The sequence below is a fragment of the Uranotaenia lowii genome, chromosome 2 (assembly GCF_029784155.1).
Source record: "Uranotaenia lowii strain MFRU-FL chromosome 2, ASM2978415v1, whole genome shotgun sequence".
Taxonomy (NCBI): domain Eukaryota; kingdom Metazoa; phylum Arthropoda; class Insecta; order Diptera; family Culicidae; genus Uranotaenia; species Uranotaenia lowii.
The window spans coordinates 176,967,575-176,992,353 of NC_073692.1; the positions used below are offsets into that span (position 1 = coordinate 176,967,575).

Genomic DNA, 24,779 nt, shown 5'->3' on the forward strand with positions numbered 1-24,779 from the left:
AATTTCAACCTTTGGTTTAGAGCATAAACTATGAAAATTGTAATTGGTCATGGTGTAATATAGTAGGAAATGATTAAAATTCATGAATTATGATTTCAAAAGTGTTTTAAACCTTTTAATAATGTCAAATGCTTCGAAGATGTATGTTGAATTGAGAGTCAGACAGAGTACGTGACACTAATAGTGACAGAAACATACGATTAGTGATTATCTACAATAATGAGATCTGGCGACCAAAAAAAAAGGTCACACCCTTCCAGACTTTTTTTTAAAACTTCCAGACTTTTTCGAAAAACAGTTGACAACCCTGCCACGTATACCAAATCTACTTTAAACCCTTTATCCTGAACACATGAGACCCCTGACTTTTGATCCCACTCGGGTAACCTATAGGTTTTTGTGCAACATCCGCGAACGAACCCAGCCAACCTCTCTGAACTTCTTAAATACCTAGCAAGACGCATTGATTGAAGGTGGAATTTTTCATGGTGGAGAATTCATCATAAGTCGACTAAAATGACATTTGCAGAGGTCATGTCTAATCCAACGCAGCTTCAATCATGATGAACGGTACTACTCGGATACGTCACATCGGTTAAGATATCCTACGACCAACAAGGCATTCCCACGATATCAACAACACCGTAGGTGTTGCTCAAATTTGTAGGGTTATATTATACTTCGACAGCGTTCGGCATTTCTTTTTTTTGGCCTCGATGGATTTATTTTTGGCCTCGATGGATTTTTGTCCGCCATTTGCCTTACGCCTTTCACAAGATACATTAAGCAGTTCTTTCACGCTACGATTCGGATATTTCCTGACGGTGACGATATTCTACACCGACTTTAAAGGGTCACCCGGCCGGCGTCGAGAGCCTCTTTATCCAGAGAGTACTCACCGACAGGGAAATACCGCCGATCCTACCGGATCCGCTGCAAAAAAGTATAGGTCTCACCCACATAGCTTCTTATAGTTGTAGCTTTAACCGTAAAATTGAATGCTCTCTACTCAGGTGCTTCCCGGATATTGAGTCATCGTTCGCAGTCTGCTGTAGACTCCATCTTCCAAGGCAATCATAATCCGAGCAAACTCATCGCCGATTGCATACCAATTCGTATTCGAGTGTCTCAACTCAACTGTATCACCACACCACAAGTCGGACAGAGGGGCGAATCGGTAGTTGTATTTCATGAAGCATCAGTGACCCCTCAGGAACGGGGGCTTATTCTGCGACTCGACTGCGACTTGCGAAATTTCATATCGTTTTGCAGGCTCAAATAGCCTCTTTAGCCTCGAAATTTTCGTTCATATGATCTGTTATTGGTCTCAAGAGCTCATCGATACACAAATTTCTTTTCTAAAGCCTTTTCTGAAGTCAGGACGAAGACGTGAAATTTTGTGAGTCACGTCACTCGAGTCGCAGAATAAGTCCCAGTGGGTCTACTTATCTGTTTTTCTTCCTATCCAATTCCCGGCCCTCGAATTAGATGCTGTCCCCTTCTTCCTCTCTGTGAGCTATTCCATAGCTACTATCTGTTCGCAACTGAGGCCTCCCAGGCATGATACGCATGATACGACCGGATATCTGCTCTTAATTCGCTGGTTCATTTATCTCCGACAGTCTCCACAGGCTACACTGTTTATTCGGGACCGCTTGTCAGGCCACTCCACTGATTGCATAATTGATGAGGTCACGCTCTACAATACTCTTCTTTTGCTGCATAGGTTGAAAGGTATTAATCATTGCCCCTTTCTTGCAGGAATACTCAACATGGCGTTCAAAGCAAAACCGACTGTCGATCATTACATCCTGGCACATGTTTGTCCTAACGATCCTATAATAAACAAAAATTTCTTACGGTTCATCGTCAAAAGAACATGTTTAGGCTGCTATAGATTGTGGACCATCACCATATCCGTTTTGTCATCAGCCATAGTTATGTTTCGAAGAACTTCCAGTGTCTTCATTTTTTTATTGATCTTTACACCATAGATAATGGCTTGATTTTGTAGTATTCCTCGTAGATCCGTAGGGGAACTGGGGGTAAGACGCCCATGTTATCCATGCAATCCAGTAAATACGACAATAGTTTTGAAAAGGGGACTGTTCTTCACCAGAAATATACAAACAGGAACACTTATACCAATTATATACGTCTTAATCGTTAAATTTTGAAAGGCTTTCTAAAGTATGATTTTCATTTCGTTTGAGGCAAAGTGCGCATATGTGTGTACCCAAACGCGCCTTTTAACGATTAATAAGTGTTTATTAATTCAAGGGCCTCCGAAAGTGTTTGCCAGGTAAAAACACTTCTTTTCAACTTCACAGATGGAAAAATGTATTGCTACGCGCAGTGCTGCCAGATATACTGACGTTCTTGTGAATAGTTGATTAAATGTATATTAAATTTAGGAATTTTAAATATATTTGTTTATATTCAAGTTATGTTTTCCAATTCAACATATAAATATCCTTTAAATAGTTGTGATGAAAACTGCATATAAATTTAAACAAATATGAAACATGCTTAAAGATAAACGGACATGGCGCGTTTTGCCCTGCCCAGACATGCTTATTAAAAATCGTTTAAAATAATAGAAAAAATAATTGAATATGGAAATTTTTCGTTGTGTGATTATTGTCAAGACCAATGTTCATCATTGGAACAGATGCCAGGTAAATGTTTTGCTGATAGATGTTGTAATTCCTTACGAGAAAAGTTGAAAAATTGCAAGAAAAGCTCCCAAAAAAAATTGTTTTCTTTTTTCCTCAAATTTACGCAATTTAGAAAACTGAGAAGGTCCACAAATGTTTATAGACGCATAAAAGTGTAAATATAAAAAACTGGCATTTTCAGAAATGTTGAACTACACTGCCGGCCAAAAGTTTGGGATCACCCGCCTAAAAACATGCAAATTTTGATCGTTCATATCTCAGCCGTCTTAGGACATATTGCAAATCTTCTGATCTCATTTGAAAGATAATGAGCAATAGCTATTTTGGATGTATTTTGCTCAGAAATAATGTTTTAGTTTTGCACCTAAAACTTAACCTAAAGTTAGAGCATTTTCAAAAAAACGCACTCAATATTCAAAGCCGATCATCTCGCGATAGGGTGGCCCAAATTTCAAAATTTGAGTTGCATTAGAATCCTTATTCTATACTTCTCAAAATACAATCAAAAAATTTTGTGAAAAAATTTAAGAATGTACTTTTAATTAATAAAATAGACACTTAAGTTATCGTCCAAAAGTTTGGGATCACCTCTCAGTATGGTGTATTGGCCAAAAACATGCAAATTTATCTTATTCATATCTTTCTCATCTAACATCGTATTGCAGATCTGAAGGGTGCATTTGAAAGCTTAGGAATTGTTGTTTTTCCATAAATTCATACAAAAATTATATTTTAAAGTGATAACAATAAACAATTTACTTGAAACTAATTGTTTTTTGAAAATTCACACATATGATTGTGAATTTTTTATGGTTATGGATTTAGAATATAATTTTTTAATGAATTTACGTAAAAACAACAATTCCTAAGCTTTCAAATGCACCCTTCAGATCTGCAATACGATGTTAGATGAGAAAGATATGAATGAGATAAATTTGCATGTTTTTGAAAAAATGATCCCAAACTTTTGGTCGATACACCATACTAGGGGTGATCCCAAACTTTTGGACGATAACTTAAGTGTCTATTTTATTAATTAAAAGTACATTCTTAAATTTTTGCACAAAATTTTTTGATTGTGTTTTGAGAAGTATAGAATAAGGATTCTAATGCAACTCAAATTTTGAAATTTGGTCCACCATATCGCGAGATGATCGGCTTCGAATATTGAGTGCGTTTTTTTGAAAATGCTCTAACTTTAGGTTAAGTTTTAGGTGCAAAACTAAAACATTATTTGTGGGCAAAATGCATCCGAAATAGCTATTGCTCATTATCTCTCAAATGAGTTCAGAAGATTTGTAATATGTCCTAAGACGGCTGAGATATGAACGATCAAAATTTGCATGTTTTTTAGCGGGTGATCCCAAACTTTTGGCCGGCAGTGTATGTTTGTTTAGTGAAATACTGATGGTGGCGCATCTTGTCCCGACTGCGCATTTTATACCCAGTTCCCCTACATCAACATGATGTTTCCTTCCATGCGTTAGAATTCGTTTTCCGCTTAAACAAGCGTAACTTTTAGGGTTTGGCCATTTTCTGCAGTTTCTGCGCCATGTTGCATTGATTTAGGAGCTGCACATCAATTGGGCTATCGCGCTGTTCACATGAAGGTGGCCACAAGCAGGTTGTTATTCTCCTGAGCCGATGTCCGCGAGTTCGAGCCCAAGAGTAAACATCGAACACAGTTGTACCGGATAGTTTCTCAATAACGATCCGCCAACTGTTACGTTGATAAAGTCGCGAATGCCATAAAGATGGTAAAACGACTATAATCGAAACAAAAAAAAAAAAAAAAACAAGCAGGTTGTTATGGTGTAAATGACGTTAACTGCTCGCAAAGGCTCTCAACGGCTTGCAATCGTCCTTGGTTAGTATGCACCCGACAATTACCTAGCTAGAGGTTCTGGCAACGGCATGCAACATCGGATATCTTAAGCCAGTATTTTTCAGTCTCAAGCAGCCCTAACGTTATATAGTTGAAATCGAATGTAAGTCGTTTATTTAATTTTATAGTATTCCGTCTTACGACATAACTTGATGAACATAATTCTTAAAATTCACTCGGTCCTTGGCAACCGTTCTCCAGTTTCTCGGACATCCCACATTCGCCGGATTCGTAGCGAACACCTGTTTTGCAGGACAGTCGTCCGGTATTCTCGCAACATGCCCTGCCCAGCGTATCCGGCCAGCTTTCGCCACCTTTTGTATACTGGTTCGCCGTAGAGTCGCGCGAGCTCGTGGTTCATCCTTCGCCTCCACACCCCGTTCTCCTGCACGCCGCCAAAGATGGCTTTTAACACTCGTCGCTCGAATACTCCGAAGGTGCGCATGTACTCCACGAGCAATATGCACGTCTTGTACCCGCAGAGGACAACGGTCTAATGAGCTTTGTGTACAGGTTACACTTTGAAGTCCATAGAAGGTACGACTTCCGCTGATCACTCGACTATCTCCAGCTCGTCGCCGTCGATCGTGTCCTTGTTTTTACTGGACAGTTTGCGGTAGGTCTTCTCCCCCGCCGCAGATGATCTGCCGACCAGGCTTCCGAAAAGTACAGCTTTGCTATGACAGCCTTTTTCTTGCCAAACAAATTGTTTCGGTTTTCCTTACCACTCGGTTCTCTGCTGTACCGTCGGTAACGAATCGTAATGCTTCGGCTACATCGCACACGTGCGAGAACCCAGGCTGTATCTGAACAATCGGCTCAAAGCATGCGTTACCAAAAATGTTGTGCTTTAAGCTGTAGCGAACCCAACCGACAGTTCGGTTTTCATCCCCCCATGCCTCCTGTTTCTAAAATAATTTCATCCTAACTGTCGGCTGGAGGGCGTGACAGTTTTTGCAGGACTGTCACGGGTGACTGTCGTGCCCATACCGTACGCATTCCCGATCGTATGCGCTGCTGGTGCTCGGTTCGAATAGATCGAACGATGCCATCGAGCAGCAGCATACGATCAAAGCGCAACGCGATGTGTGATGCCGGTGCAGGTTAGGCAAAAAGGGAAGGGGAGGGTGATTGGGGTGATCACCACCCGCAGTAGCTTCAAGCAAGGGAAAATTCATACGTTCGTTCGAAATTAACTCGGCCCGAGCGAATCTCGGCTACAGTCGGACGAAGTAAGTAGTACTGTCATGCGAAATTCAACGCATGGAAAACTGTCACGAAGATATTCCCAAAACTGTCACGAAGCTTAAAAAACTTTCATACCCACGAACAAACTCTCGCATGGAGTACAACGAGGCCTCGCTGTACATCACACGACCGCTCCTTTTAAAACTGTCGGGGAAGAAATATTCGGGAAGCTTTCATCGAGGTGCATGTGCGACTTTCGCAAGAGTACTGTCGTTCGCCAGTACTTTTCGGAAGCCTGCTGCCGACTATATCAATATCGTTGGCAAAGCAGATAAGTTGACTGGACCTGTTTAAAATCGTACCCCGCATTTCGTCCACAGCTCATCGAATAACACCTGCTAGCGCCACGTTGAACACCGACACCATCGCCTTGTCGAAGCCCCCTGCGCGATTCGAATGAACTCAACAATTCACCCGAAATCCGCACTGCCTTCTATCCATCGTCGCCTTGGTCAGTCTGGTCAGCTTTCCGGAGAAGCCGTTCTCGTCCATGACTTTCCATAGCTCGTCACGGTCGATCGTGTCGTATGTGGCTTTGAAGTCGATGAATAGATGGTGTGTAAGGACTTGGTGTTCACGGCATTTTTGGAGGATTTGCAGTAGTGTGATGAACTGGTCCGCCGTAGACCGTCTCTTCATGAAGCCGGCCTGATAACTTCCCACGAATCTGTTTGCTTGTGGCGTTAGGCGGCGGAGTAAGATTCCGGACTCTTCTACGTCGTTGGCTACGCCGGCAATGTAGCTTCCCTCACCGTCTTGGTCTCCTGCATGTGCGCCGTTCAGGTGTTTATTGATGTGTTGCTTCCACTCTTTGATCACCTCACAATTGTCCTTCAGGATGCCTCCGTCCTTATTGTTTATTGTTAATATATCAACGGATCACGTATTGATCCTAATGATTAGACTTAAAAGTAACATTCATGTAAAATTTACAAAAAAGTATATACTACAGACTACACAGTTCTTAACATCCCTAGAATTCTCCTTTTGAAAATTATCCTAGAGGTACCAAAATCGAAGAGCTCTGAAAAACGGTTGAATGTTGTATTAATACCAATCAGGATTGGCTCCATAGTTGTTCTGGCGAAGAAGAATGTAAAGCTGAAGGTTCCGATCTCTTAGCCCTGGAAGTTGAACGCACAAATTGATAGTTTCCAGCAGCATGGGGCAATCTATATTTGAAGCCGGAGACTAAAAGTGCTCGAATGGTAGCTCGCCGGGCTTGGAGCGTGTCCAAGGATAAGAGGTAGCAACGATTTTCGTATCGAGGAAGGTGGAACGGATCTTGCCAATTCAAGTGTCTCAAAGCGTAACGTATAAAGCGTCTTTGGATGGCCTCGATTCGATCAGCATCATTCTGATAATAGGTACTCCATACAGCAGAAGCATACTCCTAAGTTGAGCGGACAAGCAATAGAGACTTTTCAGGCAGTAAATGTCTTTGAAGTCTTTAGTCACGCGAAAGATAAATCCCAAACTTCTCGATGCTTTGTCGACTTCATTGCTAGGGTGCGACTTTAAGTCCAACTGTTGGTCAAGAATTACACCCAAATTATTCACGTGCTTTGCTCGGGCAATTATCTGGTTTCCAAGAAAATAATCAGCAGTTTCAGGGAGTCGTTTACGGGAAAAGGTGATGACCGAGCATTTCTTGCGGTTTAATGGCAGGCAGTTGTCGTCGCACCATTTGACAAAATTGTCAAACTGTCGCTGTATCTCCAGAACAGTTTATAGTGCAGAAAAGCTTCAGATCATCTGCATAGGCGAGTTTTGGACCGTCAAGTAGTAAAGGCACGCCATTGAAGTAAATCAGGAACACTACTGGGCCTAATTGGCTGCCTTGAGGCACGTCTGATGTGCCAGAGAATCGTTTGGAACATGAGTTACCTGGGGTGGGATTATGGAACTCGAAACAATCGAGTTTCGTTCGATTCGACCGACTTTGGCCTTACCGATCTTGAACGAGCTCGATTCGAATGGAACGTTTCGAGATGATCTACTACCCGGTTTACTCGAAACCTAGTACGAACTCGAACGAGATACGTAATACCGATTCTAATTCGATTCGAGTAAACCTCGAAACGAGTAACTCGAATAGAATAGGATTCATAATTTCACCCCTGATCTTACAGAGAATTTACGTCCAATGAGGTAACTGCGAAACCAATCTAATAAGGATCCTTGTCCCGGCACATTTCGGCTTGAGGCACGAAGCCTTTGCGAGATACGTTGAGCTTCTGATAGAACTTTCGTGTTTCAAAAAACAATTCATGACAAAAACGCCGATAAAGATTTATTGCAATTCAAGAAGAAGAACAAAAAAATGTGACTTCAAGTTAGGTTTTAACTTACAACAGTTAAGAAATTATAATCAAATAATAACTTGATAATAGGATTTAAACTACTATATCACACTAGCTAAAAGTGTTTTCTTGTCATATCCGTTAACCCTCAATGCGGAGGTGACCTCTGTCCTAATGCACAAATCATTTTGTTTAACCTCTTTCTCCACCTATCCATTCACTATGAGGACGTGGCCGGCTCCGTTGTGCATGGCCCAAGAGAGAGTATCAGTGTTGTTCATTGAGATTGACGATGTGGAAATATTTCACATAGCTACGCCTTCGATCATTGTTTTCGAAATTCATTCATGCTAAACATTTGAATGACAAAAAATGACATAATTTATTAACACTGCAAAGAAACATAAACACAATGTACTGCAATGCCTGAAACAGTGTGTTTGCAATGCTTTTGAACTTTAGATTTCCCAACAATTAACTTTTAATAACAGTTTTGCTTGATTGTTATCCTTGATATTATTTTTAAATAACTATTTCATTTTATTTTCCGTTTTAACTCAGTCCAAACAATCCCATTTTACTTTTAAAATATTTCGTATGATGATTATTTTCAATTTAGATGTTTTTTTTTAACATAAACCATGAGATTTTGGCATTTAGGCATGTTTTTATGTTATTATCAAAATAGCAAATTTATCCAACAGATATTTAAAGAATCACATTGTTCTTACATTTTCAACATTCTCTTTTCCATGATATTCATTCCATCAAACAAATCGAAACAAAATTACCCTTTATATATTTATTTATATTTTATTTCCCCCCTTTTTTTGTTATTGTGATGATCTGTATGTCGGCTTTCTATAAAAAAATCAAACAAAAAATTGCAGCACCGGAATAGTTCGGATGTGGCGTTTCTCCGGCAGCGTCTCCGATCTGCTAAACGGTGCTGAAGGTGGTGGTGTTGGTGGTGGGGCATCCGTGGTAGGCGGTAATAGCAAGCTTAAACGTTAATCGACCGCCATTCCTAACCGCAACCGCAACGATCAGAAGCAGTAGTACTAACAAACAGCGCAATTTAATACCCAGCCACGAGCTAACTGAGCTATTGACAGTATTAACGCATTTTAACAGAAACACAGCTAGTAACAGCAATTAGAAAATATCATGCCCAGCAAGCTTTACTAAACTAATCGTATGATACTTCGATCGATGCAAAAAAAAACAAGCCAGAAAGTAGCTCAGGTGAGATTATAGTATTTAGGATTTGCTCTAGTAGCGACGGCTTCCTAGTTGAGGATTCCAATTAAAAAGTATCACGTCCTTTTAAAATGATATCAGAAACAAAATCACTGACAAACTTATTGGCATATGAAGAGTCTTATTATCGTGTGAGCTTGCTGGAATAGAAAAGACTAACCAAATTGATAAAGGTTTAAGTAGGTTTAAGGCTTGACGAATGGATTACTGTAGAAATTGATGTTAACAGTATTATATCTAGCTTTACTTCTAAAATCGGCTTTTTTCACGGGATTTTTATTGGCAGTTCAATTATTCATCCCGGTTCTGACGACAGCGTTTTGAAGCAACCTCTCCAGGATATTGATCCTTCAAAGATAATCTGTGGATCTAAGATATGTTCGTTTATAATTTTCATGAAAATTAAGTTAGCAAAGAAACAACTTTCTTGTAAATTTTCGAAAATGTGCAGTAATCCATTTTCATCAAGATCTTATGTTTAGGAGAAAAAAGGTGTACGATCGATTACGAGCTTTGTGAAATTGATATGAACAGACTGGTTAGAAGCAAACTTCAAGTTTGCCACTTTCAGGTACAGGACAAAACAGAATTGGAAAACAGGTTAGCTAAGGAACAGACGGAATAAAGCACACATTTTACTGAGGAATCAATTTTAAACTACTAAACTTCGAACAGGAAGAAGCTATTTATATCTATCAATTGATATGTGTTGAGATTGATTCTGACCTATTTCTAACATTAGCCTTTTCTTATATTTTTTCGGTTTTTGCTTAAATTTTTTGTTTGTTTTTATTTCAATTACTATCCATTTTTCGAACAAAAGGTTATGGGCTAAACTCATCATTTGGTTAATGTTCGTAGTGTGGAGCTTAGAGATGGTAGTGTTCTTTTTCTGTCCTCTCAACCGGTACACCAATTGCGGTAGCAGGGATGCTCATCGTGTCTAATCTAGCCAACAAATAAACAATAAAAATGGTGGGATTTTTACAAATCATCGAAATGTAAGTTACTTTGTCAGTGACCGTAAATGTTTTCTAAGTGTGACTATTTTGTGTTTGAAAAAAAAATCATGTCAATTCGATCATGCTTGTAAGAGTATTGGATCACCTTCGTTTCATTTAGATCTGACCACATCTCACTGAAAATCATGTACCTTCTACTGACTGGCGTGGCAATTCTATCTTTCTCTTTCATTGTATACAAATCATGAAATTTAAATTTGTTTTCTTATTATGTCAAACATTTCACCTTCAAAACTGTTTCTATTTTGATGTTCCTTCATCAACACTACTTCTTTCGAGATTTACACAAGTATTTTCTATATTCTATGCTTGATCATTGTCATTCGCGCTCAAAATGATACACCATCATTAACATTTATTTTCTTTATTACTTCTTTACTAAAAATTATCAATATCAACTTGTTATTTATGGATATCAGCTGAACATTTCACTCAAATTTGTATTTCCTATTTAAACGAACATTTTCATTAATATAAATTTTCAAAATTATCAACGAACTCAAGTTTCGCCAACCTTAAAATACAAAACCTTGGTCGTAGTTTTTGAAATAACAAGTTGACCCGGTATACTTCGTTCTACCATAAATTTAGTTAAAATGTTTTAAAGTTCTTATCGGACTTTTATCGGACAACATTTTTTTAATCCTTATCTGTCCCTGAAATTTTTACTCGTTACAGTCCCTGGAGTGCCAACTTGACACTCCTCGCTTAAAACTTAAAACCGCTCTATCTCTTGTTTTCAAAATTTATAGTTTTGGAAACCTCATGATGTAACTCAAAAATGTTTCTCAGACATTAATCAGCCAAAACAATTCGGTTTTCCGTTATTCAAAGGCTAAGAAAACAAATCCGGAAAAAAAATTGTAGATCAGCTACGGAATGCTCTACAGGAAATTTTACTCAGTGTCCAAGAAGCTGAAGTTAGAAGCTATACGTTGAATAGAAGGATTTTTTTTTTGAAATTGTTTAGGAGCATGACCACAAAAAATGTTAAACAGTGTTATAAAAACCGTACCTACTTTTCAATCAATGAATCGTCAAAATTGTTTAGGTCACACCAACAAAATTTTGAAAATGCGAAATATCGACTTTTTGACGAATTTTCTAAAAAAGCTGTTTTTTGAACCTTTGGCAATTCGCAATTTCATAAATTTTCAACTTTGCAGTATATTCACGCAAGATTTTCGTAATTATTTTATATTCACCAGAAAACCAATTTCATACGATTCTAGTGTCGTAATTACTTGACACCAGGGCCGTAGGAAGAACCGACTCATGGGGGGGGGGTTTTGGTGACTGATTTTACCTATGATTTTTTTTCCCAACAATTCATGAGTACAAAAAAAAATAAAACAAATTAAATTAAATACAAATCCATGTGATTATTAATTTTCAAGTACTCATTAATAGTTTTCGTATTAAACCGTTACTTTAGCAAAGTGGTCCTTACCCTAGAAGGCGAGCTAAATTTTTATAATGAAACCCTTAGAAACAAAATATGGAATTTGCTTCCAACGATGGTTAAAATTTTTGAATTTATTTAAGAGTTTGGTAGATAAGAGTCTGGTAGTTAATAATTTAAGTATAAAATAAGTTCTTTTTAGGGAAGCGTTAAATTCCTTCAAAATATAACTTATTCTATATTCAAATCAAACAAGCTCAATCTTTCAAACTCTTTTGCAAGTTGCAAATTTCTAACCATTGATGAAAATAAATAAAATTTTTCAAGAGACAGTAAGAGATAAAAAAAAATCGGATCACTTTTGCTTGATGTAAATTTCAATAAAAATTATGATTTTATTTTGAAATTTGGCTTTAAAAAATCTTGCAATATTAATAATGTTAAACAATACACCGCGAAAACATAGAGTTTTGTGCAGATATTTTAGGTGAAGATATTTTTCACATAGAATCATTTTATTAATGAAAATCGTGTGGATGATTTTTTTAAATATAATTTTGGATATTAAGCATATAACAAAACTTAGAAAATTTACTCAACTTCTACCTTATATTGATGATCTTTTTCGATTGATGTTTTTCGGTAATCTTTAGTAGAAAAAAGCAAGGAAAAGGGTCATTTTAAGAGCGGAGATAAAAATAAAAATAATACTTTATAATTGTGATTTTATGATGATTGAAAAACTCATTCTCAAGATTAATAATTTTTTGAATTTTGAACCCGAATTCTGAACCTGATTTCAAAAATTGAACTTTGAATCTGTTTTCGAATTTCTATACGATTTCTGAAATGTAAAAAATACGTTTTTCGAATCTTAATTCCAGATCAGAATTTTATGAGCCAAGTTTTAGAGTCCTCATTCATGAATCTTTTATTTAGATTCTGTAGTGCCGGTTTAATCTTAATTCATTATTTAATTTTTTCATTTTTAATATATTTTGTGAATCTGAATTAGAAAGTGAATTTCAAATGATTAATCTGAATCTAAGTTTTCAATTTTCGATCGCTACTTAAGAGCTTTGAAATTTGTGTTAGAATAAAGTTTTAAAACTTAGAATTTGAATATAAAATATAATTCTTCTTTTTTTCATATTCTGAAAACTATCATCAAAACAAAACCGAAACTGAACCAGGATTTCAAAACAGCTTTTCCTTCCTAAATTCTTATGATTATTCGAACTGCAAATCAAAAATCCTAAATCAGAATTAAGAAAATATGTAGAAATATGTACAATTTTTGTAATGAAACCAGAACCTACAAAAAGGGTTAAATTTAAAATTTAATATGTAGACCTGAATTTCTATGATAAGGTTGCCCGGTGTTAACCGGGTTGGCCTAGTTAATTAATATTAAATTTGGAAAAAAGTCCGGTTCGACTTGGTTGCCTGGATTTCATTGGAAAAGTCCGGATTTTGCCTGGATTTTTTCTCATTCTCATTCTTAAATCAAATAAAAAAACAAGTTGTGTTTTAATTTTTTTTTATTTATGCGTCCAAAATTTTTGGAGCAAGTTTTAAAAAAGATTCATGAAAGGGTTTTTCATGATTTTTGATGAGTAATTTCTAGATTTTGACCAACATTGCTCGGATATTGCTCGGATTTTGGTCGACAATTTAGAAATCCAATACTCGGATTTTGCAAGGTTTTTATATAAAACAGTCCGGATTTGTCTGGTCCGGATACGTGATGAAAAAATTCTGGCAACCTTATTCTATGAACAAATGAGTAAATTCTGAGAAACTGTAGCTAAAAACCTGTGATGGGGTTTTGGCATTGGGTTTTAGTCTAGATTGTTACTCTTGAATAACTTAGCGCTATTATAATAATTTTATTATGAAATAAAAATTTTGAATGTAGAGTATAATAGCTCGCTTGCTTTTTTGGACCTTCATGGGGGGGGTTTAACTCCCAAAACCCCCCCCGTTCCTACACTAATATGATAAATATAAAACTAAAAGTAAATCCAGAAAATTTATTTGAGTTACATTACGAGGTTTGTAAAACTATAAATTTTGTAAAAATCGGTTGAGAAACAAGAGATACATAGCCGTTTCAAGCGAGGAGTGTCAAATTGACACTCAATATCTTATTAGGGAGTTTTTTCCTAGGCTTTCAGGTTGTGTGTCCATAAAAAAAAATGAAGCATAAGTAAAGGTTTCAAGAATTCGTTGAAGGTCGCCTAAGAAATATTTTTATTTAGATGCACCCGAATAAAGTTATGAGACGCCAAACTTCGAATAGTGTCATATTGACAGTCAAGATTAGGGTCAACTGATTCAACCGATAGAGCTAGTACAAATCTTAGAAGTTCTCAAGTTAATTTTTGAATGTTATTCGAAATTTCTCGTCAAGTCGTCCGTGAAGGAAGGGGACAGGTTAATCTATTATTTCTGAGATTACAGTAACGAAGTTTGTATAACTTGTTTTATTTTTTTTAAATTTTATATTCAATGATCATCAAAACTATTCCAAAGAAGTTCAATTGAAAAGATAAAAACCCAATCCCTGAATATTATACGGTTTATCTAACTATTCACCAAAATATTTGTTTATCTGGCTACATTTCGTCTAAAACGTCTCAAACGTTTATCGATCCGTTTGGGTCGTTTGCCCCAAACAAAACAGAAAAAGTACTTTAGAAGGCCTTCAAAATTTAACTTGTGTGCACTTTTCGATGGACGAGCCTTCCAAAATGGCCAATAAATTACACTAAATGCTTTCTATAGGGCTTCATCAACTTCTAAACCCATCATAATGTACTAGACAATTGTAGATCGTGGCTTGTTACAACTTTGTTTCAAAGACAGCGAACTATTTTATCCAATTTACAAAGTGTCAGATTCAAAAAACTGTTTTTGACTGTAACTCCCGAGGATGATGTGATAGGACTTTGACATATTCAACAAACTTATGTATTTTGATCAGATAAACAACTTTGTCGTCATCAAAGCCCTAATTTGAAAAACAAAAAAGTTAGTATTTTTATCTCTCTATCGATGGACCCCTCGGCAAAAATTTTGATACTAGAATATGCTGAACAATGTTGCTGAAGACATCAAATGTCTATCTCTTCATCCCTGGGCTCTATTTTTTCGTACAGCTAGATTGATGTTCCGCCCCACTGTGCAGTGGTTTAAAACTCGAAAAACGTGATTTATTGGTAAAACCTCATGCATACAAAGCAAACCATATATCGATAAAAGTTGAAAGATTGCCCTTTCTAATGTATATATTTTTGTTTTGGTATGTTTGCAACTTTAAGAGATATTGAACAATGAAAACATTCAAAGTGACTTGACACACCTTCAATAAAGTTTAACAATTGTCACAACTCTCTCATACAAAGTTTGTCTCAAAACTCGCTTCAAAAAAGTTATACGAATTTTTCGTTTTTTGAGGTAAGTTTTCAAAAAATATCTTTTAAACATGTTGTTTCAAGAGATGGAGCTTTAACGTCTTCAACAAAGTTTGTTAAAATATAATGACCTACAACTTTTCTGAAGACGTCATAGTGATAAAATGATAAATACAAAATATTGAAAAATCGTCTCACTTATAGATAATTGATCAGAAAAAAATTACATTAAAATATGCGCATTTTAAAATGATGAAACATTTTAGAACATACCATAAAGCTATTTTGAAATTTAAGCCTTCAAAAAGCCTATGATCACGTTTTTCGAGTTTTAAACCACTGTGCCTTGGGGGCGTTGTGAGCTTCTTTTGCCTCTGTAGGTCTCAACACAGACAGATTTTTTTAACTGTTACCGATTTCGTGTGCGATCTGTGTATAGAACTAGTTTTGAAAATTATTTTGAGTTTTACTAAAAAACATAATTTTTGGTTGGCAATGCATGCAAGCTATGATTTGTTGATCTTTAATTCAATTGATAAAAAAAATTAAATTCTTCATTTTTTCATGATTAAACTTCAAAGGTTATTCGATTTTTCTTAAATTGTCCGAATCCATTTGTTGGAACCTATGTTAAATTTAGTAAACCGGTGAATACAGTTAAATTTTGAACAGTATTCGAATGAGTCATCAATTTTCATGAATAAAAGTTTTTCATAAATTTAATTTGAGACATTGCAAACATTCGAGTCTTTGTTCATAAAGTAATTCTCTTTATCGAGGTATAAATCTATGCATTATACTTTTTATGCTATTCCACCGAAAAAACTGTAATTGAGACTTGGTAGGCTGTGCTTGGAGGTGACAGGAGTGTTTTATTCACTGCTGGAAAATTTTGCTTTTCCTAAATTTATTTTTTTAACGAAAATTACTACAAAACCGGGCCCCAAAAGCAGATCACAAGAAGTGAAATCAAGAAAAGATGGCCATCTTTTTCCCGGCGAATCCTGAGAGCAGCTGGTCCATGGATAATCGAGAAATCTTGCCTTGGGAAACTGAAACGTTATTTGTGAAACTGGTGAGTCCATTCCTTTTTTTATCGATGGTGCAATAGCGGATATAATTGTACTGGTTTATACTCTCCGTAAAACGGTTAAACCAGATCCGGACGTCACTTTCCGGTTGATTACAGAATCTGGAACTGATTCCAATCCTCTATACTATCAAATTTTCAAGATATGGCTTAATTCCTATTAAATACTATTGAACTCTTTCAAAAGTATCTATTTTCAAATTCTTAAATATAATGAAAATGCGTTGGATTCGTAATTCTGAAAAAAAAAACGTAAGGAATCGAAATGTTCATCCATGTTTTTAACAGTTTGTTGATTGCGAGTAAGTACGCTCGATTGTATTTTTTTCTTTTTTATAGGAATTTAACCCATTAAGTTCAATTCATGAGGGCGGCATATGGACTTAAGACTGTAGTTAGTAGGTCGAGGAGGGACCATTTTTTTATTATTATTTTTCTAGTATATCTGGAATTGCCTATGCATTTGAGCTTTTCAGATACGAACTTGGATTTGGTAGGCTGATAAATCTAAACACTGCTTTCAGTTAACATTTACACAACAATTTTTAATATGTATTTTGAAAAGCATAACATAACACATGTGCACAATTAAAAATTTACAATAATATATTGAAATTGATCAATGAGGAATTGTATTGTTTGTTCTACATTCAAAATATAACAAAGATTCTTTCTTTTCAAAAAAGAAACAGGAGTTAAAGAGTTTACATTTTAGTTAATTAGACATCATTTGCAACTTTCTGAAATTATCTTGTTGAATTTGTTGATATCAAAAGACGGTTTCTTAGAAAAAGGTTGGGTTTACTATAGCTTACAAATATCAGCCGAAGAAAAACTTTAAATTAAATAATTTTCATTTTTATTTTATCAACACTGTTTTTATAGAGACATTGTTACGCTAGTGGGCCAATGTATGATATTCACAATAAGTTTTATGATGTCTCCGTTAACTGATGTACATGTCACTTGATTTTTTGTTTTGTTGTGTAGAGTTAAAAAAAACATTTTGTTAGGAACAATGAAAGAACCGGAGAATAGGTTTACTAAGATCTATACACTTGTCAAAGGTGTCTCCTGATCATATCCCTTTTCCCCCATCCCTACAAAAGTTTTTTTGCTAGGATGCAGAGGTGACCTCGGTCCTAAAGCATAATTTTACATTCTATCATCCCTTTCTTTTATTTTCCTCTCTATCTATTGACTACTAGGACGTGGCCGGCGCCGTTATTGATGTGTAATGAGAGAGCATCAGTTTTGTTCATTGTGAATGTGTTGTCAATCCCAGACACCATTCTTTTGACCTCTGGGCAAAATTGATGGCCTCGGTCAATCACGGAGTAGCAACCATTGGTGATGTAGAATTCATTCTACTGAGCCACACCAGCGGTTATGGAATTCGAAATGCTTTAGTACTATTATGATGGAATCAACTATGGAAAGCAAGAACTTTATATCATTTTAAAAGTATAATTCCGAATTTTTAACGGCATTTCGGTTTCAATGACTTAAGGTGGATGTGAGTAGTCAATCAAGCTAAGCTAAGCTATTCCACCGAAAAAACTGTAATTGTTTTATAAACATTAATAGTAAATTGAATGGGAAAAGAATTTTGTCTGCTAACATTTAGATAGGCGTTTTATGACTACACTTTTTTCAAAATTAAAAATTTGTTCGGATTATTTTTTTAAAATTTTATTCTTGAGGTTTGAAGCAATTTATTTTGATTTAATTTTGAGTTTTGTTTTCTACAATTAATAGGTTATGTGTTGGTTTTTCGGTCTACTCAAGGGGACTATAACACTACTTAGATGTTCTTGATTAAACCTTTTCAAATTATACTACAAAAAAAATTAAAAACTTATGGTTATTCAACGATCCCAATTACTATTTTTCTAAAGATTTAAAAATAGAATTCATGAAATGATTAATCACCGTAATTTATGTTTGTTACTTTAGTTTATCGGCCTTACCGATAAAAAGTGATTGTCGTTTTTAGTAGGGACATCTAAAGATATTCACAATTTGTTGTTAGATGAAATGAAAGGTTGTGGAAATGAGCGGGTTGAATTTTTTTTGGAGCATTATCATCACATAGCAAATTTTTGTTCCTCACGGGCCAACTACTATGAAGTGGTAGATACAGATAAAGTTGCATCTACCACCACACATTAGTAGGCCAAGCGTAGTTCGCCCCACAAGATGAAAACTTGCAGTGTGAACGAACAAAAAGATGATATGTGATCGCTCAGATAAGCTCCCTTTAACTCAGAAACGCATCTATCGATGTATAGTCTTCTCAGTTTGTTATGAAATAAATTCTACCCGCTCATTTTCACCACCTTTCATTTCATCTAGGGGAGATGAGGGCATAATGGCCACCTTAGGAAAAACGCTTATTTAACCATAGAGAAAAGCTGTAATATGTGAATTACATCATTGTTTCGTGTTCAGACACTCAAATAGTCTATTGCCTAATTGGATGAAACTTGAAAAAGTAGATAAACACGTTTAAAAATGCATTTTAAAAATTTTTGCCGAAAGCTGAAAACCAGTCACTGTAGATGCATAATGAAAAACCTCCCGAGGCAGTATGAGCACCATTAATGAAGGCATAATGAGCGTTTTCTGCCGGGGATTCTAGCAGCAAATTCGACTCGATGAAGTCAACTGAGTAATAGAGCTACAGCTTGACTTGTATCGTCTGACGATTTGGCCTATTGGTAAGATGCCGGAGAGGTAATCAGTAGGCTCGAGTTCGATTCCTGGTCGAGATGATTTTTTTTTCATTTATCATTCATGATCATGCCCTGGGTGCTCGTTATGCCCTCATCTCCCCTAACCATCTATAAACAAATTTCATATCTTTAGACGTCCCTACTAAAAAGGACATCACTTTTCACCGATAAGGCTGATAAACTAAAGTTACGATTTTTAAAAAATCTCAGGCTTGGAAAGCAATACATAAGGTTGCCAGATATTTTCCCTCGAAAGTCACATCCAGGCCTGACAAAATCCGTGCATTTGATTTCCAAATTTTTAACCCAAAATCCGTGCAAGATCCGGGTAGATTTGATCAAAACTCAAGAATTATTCAACAGAAATCAAAACTAAAATAACTTGGTGGCAAGTTGAATCATATTGGTATTGCGGACAAGCCAATAAAAAAACTTGAAATATTTTTTTTATCGTCGAAACACATCAGATCAGAATTTTAATCAAGGAATGTTGAAAAAAGGTAGTGCCGAGAGGCATATTGGATTTTTAGATGACGTCACAAAAACGATTGTATCGAAAATTTATATGAGAATGGCAGAAATTTTCAAAGAAAAACACGTTTTAGAACGAAAATGAATTCAAATTTCATTTTGATTGTTTGTAAGGCCTCTATTTCACTATGTTATAAATTTTTTTTGCTCCTTTGAAGATTACATTATGTTTTTTTCTTTCTTATTTTATTAATTAATGCAATGTCATCTTGAAGCTAAAACGGGCAAAAATGAAAAAAAAACAGCTTTCAAAAGGTCTAGCTGGTAGTTATTAAGTGTTTAACTGATTGTCATGATTTTTTAGTTTCGGTTTATTCTTATGTAGAACAATAAACATCAATTAATGATTATTAACTTAGTTTACTTAAATTCCAATGAAAGATTCCAGCAGATTCTACGAATTATCAACGAAAAGGCAAGTTTCCTAGTAAATTAACAGATGTCTTGTGATTGTGACGTCACAGTCTGTTGGCACTACTTTCTTTAAATATTCCTTGATTTTAAATCGTGTTTTAGGCTTCTAAAAACCGAATATGATTATTTTGATAACACTTGCCCGTTTAAAAAATTCAAAATATAATGACCTTATCTGAGTATTTTTGTAAGCTTTACATATAAAGTGAAAAAAACGGGCAACCTGGCCTTACCAGACCCAAATTTTGTTTCTAATATCCGGGCAATCTGACAAGCTTATTTAGTAATGCATGAGCTGGGAGTAATATATAGCTGATTCAACATGGCTGATGTAGCCACTGTAGCAATAGTGGCGTTTTGATAACCGATGGAAGCATCAGCATCACTGTAGCGACCAGAAGCTGATAAAGCCTTTTTCACATTTGCTTTAACGAATTCAATATTTTCTTCGTAAAGTTTTGTGCCCGTAATTTTAGCCTTCAAAATCAACAACGGAATCGCGCAGCGAAACCAAAGTTCGTCTTGATGCTGTCTACTATGCTTCTCATTCTTCTATGGCGACCGTCAAAAATTACCGAAAAAGGATTTCATGATGATTTTGATGAGTCATAGGATACAATTCAATCATATTTCAATCTACAGAAGCCCATCATCGATGTATCGTTTCCTCGTTTATTGTTTCGTATTGCTTTATCGAATTGGTAAAAAAAAACCAAAATATCACCACACTCGTTTCACCACGTCATCCTCGTTTTTTTAGTCGTAATAAATTTCCACATTTCAGCTTTTAACTACCTATATAATGATTTGTTGCCTACTCAATGCTTCGCTGTTGATACCACATTGTTAACCGTTCTTTTGCTTGTTTATTTTTTTCTTTTTTTCTTTTTCCATCCCTGCACCATTCCCGAATGATTGATCCTGGCTGCCATGCACTCGTTACATCTCCGATTTTGTGTTCTGCGAATGCGCGCTATTTGCTCTCAACAACAACAACAACAACACACCTTTACACACAATCAAACCGATCTACACGACGAACTAAAGCGATGGCAAAGTGCGTCTATGGCGAGTATCGTCCGCAATACGGCGGTTTAGCGCCGAGAACAGATGACGCCAGAGCACGGAAGCGATGCTGGATCGAATGTACAGCCAGTACAACTCTGCAACCAGTTTGCGGAACATTCATTCAGCATCGACTTCCGTGGCTCTGACGACTTCTGGTGGTTTTGGAGGATACCATCATCAGCAACAAGGCTACTACGATCCGGTACCGCCACCGGTTCCGGAACGACGGCGGCCCCAGTCCAGTTCGCCTTCCTCGTCGTCGATGTCGTCAACGGTAGCTGGAGCATCAGGAGCAGGACCAGGAACAGGACGCATCCCGAACCTTGCTCCGTCTCATTCGTTCAGTTCGGCAGCTCCTTCGACGTCTTCGATACGTAACAGTCGCCTCTATCGGAGTCTGAATCAAAATTACATGGGAATTTTAAGCCGTGTAAACAGCAGAAGGTAGGAGGCTAACGAAACTCGAATTTCGTTTTTAACCTGTGGTGGAACCCCCTTTTCCTGAGGGGTTCAATGTTTTTTTTTTTTGAGGTTTTGTAATTTTTGCAACAGTATCCAATTATCGTAGAAAACGGCCAGATCACATAGTTGGTGACACAACCGCATAATAATAGTGTGGCCTTTTGTAAAGGGAAACTCTAATCGGAACCCTAGGTCCCCGCCAGGTTAATAGATAGACTTATTAGCTACTACTATTTTTTCTAAAAGAACTTTTTCTAATAGATAGAAACTGTACGTGTACGCGTTAGGTAAGGCAATAAGATACATCTTTTTAAATCAAATTTTACAAAACAGGGTTTCAATTGTGTCAAAAGAGACTTCCACTTAAAATGTCGAAAATATTTGAAATCGAACAGTCTACGGTTTGATGCGGAGGTTTGTGCGTACAATTTAATTTTCAAAATTCAGAATTAAGACTGGAGACTGGAGATTCAGAATTCAGCTTTTCAATCAAAAAATCAGACTTCATATTTCAAATTCCAAATTTCGATTCGAACTCTTCTGATACCAATTTCAAATTCAGGGAACACATTAAGTTTCAGAATTCTTAGTTCAGAATTAAGAATTTGAAGTTCAGAATTCTTATGTTGGAATTCAGAATTTGGAATTCAAATTTTAGAGTTCAGAGTTCAGAATTCAGAGCTAAGAACTTTGAATTCTGAACTTAGATTCCAGAATGCTGAATTCAGAGCTCAGAATTCAGATCGTTCAAGAATTCGGAAGGCAATTCACAGTTCAAGATTCAGAGTTCAGAATTAAGAGAATTAGAATAGTTCTAATTTCAGGGTGAAGAATTCTGAATTCAGAATTCAAAGTTCAGAATACGGAATTCAAAATTTATAAACCAGGATTCAAATTGCAACATTCTTAGGTCAGGATTGAAAATTCAGATTCAGAGTTCAATATCATTTAAGATTTTCGATATTAAAATTAAGAGTTCTAAACTTAAAGTTCAGAATTCAGAGTTCAAACTTCATATTCAGAACTCACAGTTCAAAATTCATAATCCAAATGAGGAATTTAGAATTCTGTTTCAAATAATGAGTATTTAAATTTTGAATTTAGAATTTAGATTCAAAACTTTAGATTCAGATTTCAAATAATATACAAAATAATCAATTCTTTCGGAAAACTCCCAAAAAAATAATACCATAACCTTTAATTTACACCTTAAATTTGAGATTCAGAATTCAGGTTTCAAAATCAGAATCAGATTAAGAATTCAAATTCTTAACTTAAATTCCGATCCAGAATTTCAGATTTTCAGTTGCAGAATTCATATTTAGATTCCAGAAGCAAAACAAATATGGTAAAAAAGCTGTTGAGATGCTTCTGGGATTGATATATTGTCATCAAAATTCACTAAATTGTTGTGGATTCAAGTAAATCTGCATTTTTTGCTTAGTTAATCCTTTTTTGAAAAAAGTAGTTTGACAAAATAATCGTTCAATTAATAAATTCACCCAAAAGTCGTTTTTACAATTTTCATGTGCTACGCACAACCGTAGACTTTCATAACTGATGAAATTACACAGAGCGTACGATCAAAAAGAGAAAAAGCTTTAACAGAAAACGGTCTACGACAGGAGCAATAATTCGAAAATAATGACAAATACCAAGTGTATTAACACACCCCACTCTTTAGCATAGGAATTTGATAGTCGATCTATTCTCTAGGAACAAATTTGCTACTGAACAATAATAAAAAAGAACTGTTTAACTCCCGAAACCTTATAAGTTTACACCAAAAGTAAGACGTAATTCAGTATTCTGTTTTTTAAGGTTCTTTCAGTTAATTTTAACCTACCCATTTTAGTATTGGAAAGCTCTCAGAACTGGAACTGAAACTTCGTATTTCTATTCTGTTATCAATCCAGTTAGTCTTCTACACATCTATAAATATTGAGTTCAACTTCAACTCATAATACATACATACACAAAGAACAGGCCCAAATTTGATTGGTTGTGATCATAGTTGTTAAGAAAGTGTTAGAAAAAAAAAAACAAAAGACAGATGATTATTATTTTTACACAGTTTTTTTCAGATTGTTTAGTTTATTTTTCCTTTAATTGTTTACATTTTTTTAACTCACCCAACGACTTATTACTTTGTAATAACCATCGGTTTTTGAATATACACACATACCTACTTTCCATTCAGTATTTCTACAGCACCAGTTTTATTTGCAAAGCTACTGCCCGTTCGGTATTTACGTTCCGTTTCGAGTGCTTAATAGTTATCGTTTGAAATAATAATTAGTATCTAGGATTTACCTTAATTAGAGTCAATCTCAACGCATATATTAAATTCGTTCCACTTAATCATATATTTTAGTGTATATTCCTATAAACCATATCTTTGTGGAATAATATTTAACACAGTTCCAAATGTATTAATTGCGCTATCATTAGATACTGTAGAGAGCGACTTATAAGTAGGTGAGTTTATAGTAATTAAAGCAACAAAAAAATCTAACCAGTAACAAATCTGATGTTCTAACAGGTTTTGTGCGCGGTATCTTTAACGTTAGGAATAGCTGAACTGTGAAGGGTGAAAGACAGAAACTAATTAAACAACAACAGAAAAGTGAACACCTATCTAATCTAGTTTACGAACGAACAAAACAAGCAGCCTACATAGCAATAGAAGAGTGCTGCTGCTGACCTCTCGTGTTGGCAGTTGAATCTAACGATGGTTTACTGAGTATATAGAATAGGAAATTAACACAGGAAAATTAAACAAATACATAAACAATGCATTGTTTGCTCATTTAGGTGTTGCACAGTCACTCATCCGAAAAGGCCATTATCTAGTTCGTCATTCTTCGTAAAATTGTGTTCTTATCTGATTATTTCCAGTCAAGTTTCTCACCAAAACGAGATTCGGACGAGTTGTTCGAAATGCTTAGAAATGTTCAACATTTTAGACTTTTCTTATACCTCTAACCAAGGACGAAGTGATGCTCATCAATTGCCATATTGTCGTAACTTGTTGCGAGCATCAAGAATGCTCAACCTTCATTTTCGGCGGATGCAGATGTGATCCCCTTTGTCCCATATGATTTTCTGTTCGATCATTGCGATATACCTAAGTTTGATGAAGAAAGAGCGATCCATTAATGCCACAACACGAAACTCCACAAACGGGTTCCTGTTCTCGCTTATCTGTCTTAGACTTGCGTTGAAGTCTCCCAGGTGGATTTGAATTTTCTCAACATCGAATTTG

General features: G+C 35.8%; 1 protein-coding gene across 5 annotated transcripts in view; it reads left to right on the forward strand.

Moving 5' to 3' along the window:
• Positions 1-24,327, forward strand: part of LOC129749574 (kinesin-like protein KIF21B) — a 198,020-nt gene extending 173,693 nt beyond the window's left edge. For 3 of the 5 annotated variants that reach the window (XM_055744598.1, XM_055744603.1, XM_055744601.1), the window contains 2 exons: positions 9,005-10,375; positions 21,032-24,327. In XM_055744598.1, the coding sequence (XP_055600573.1) occupies positions 9,005-9,128 (124 nt within the window). In that variant the 3' untranslated portion in view covers positions 9,129-10,375; positions 21,032-24,327. The remainder of the gene's footprint in view (positions 1-9,004; positions 10,376-21,031) is intronic. The other 2 variants (XM_055744600.1, XM_055744602.1) reach the window with 2 other exon arrangements.
• The last annotated feature ends 452 nt before the right edge of the window (positions 24,328-24,779 follow it).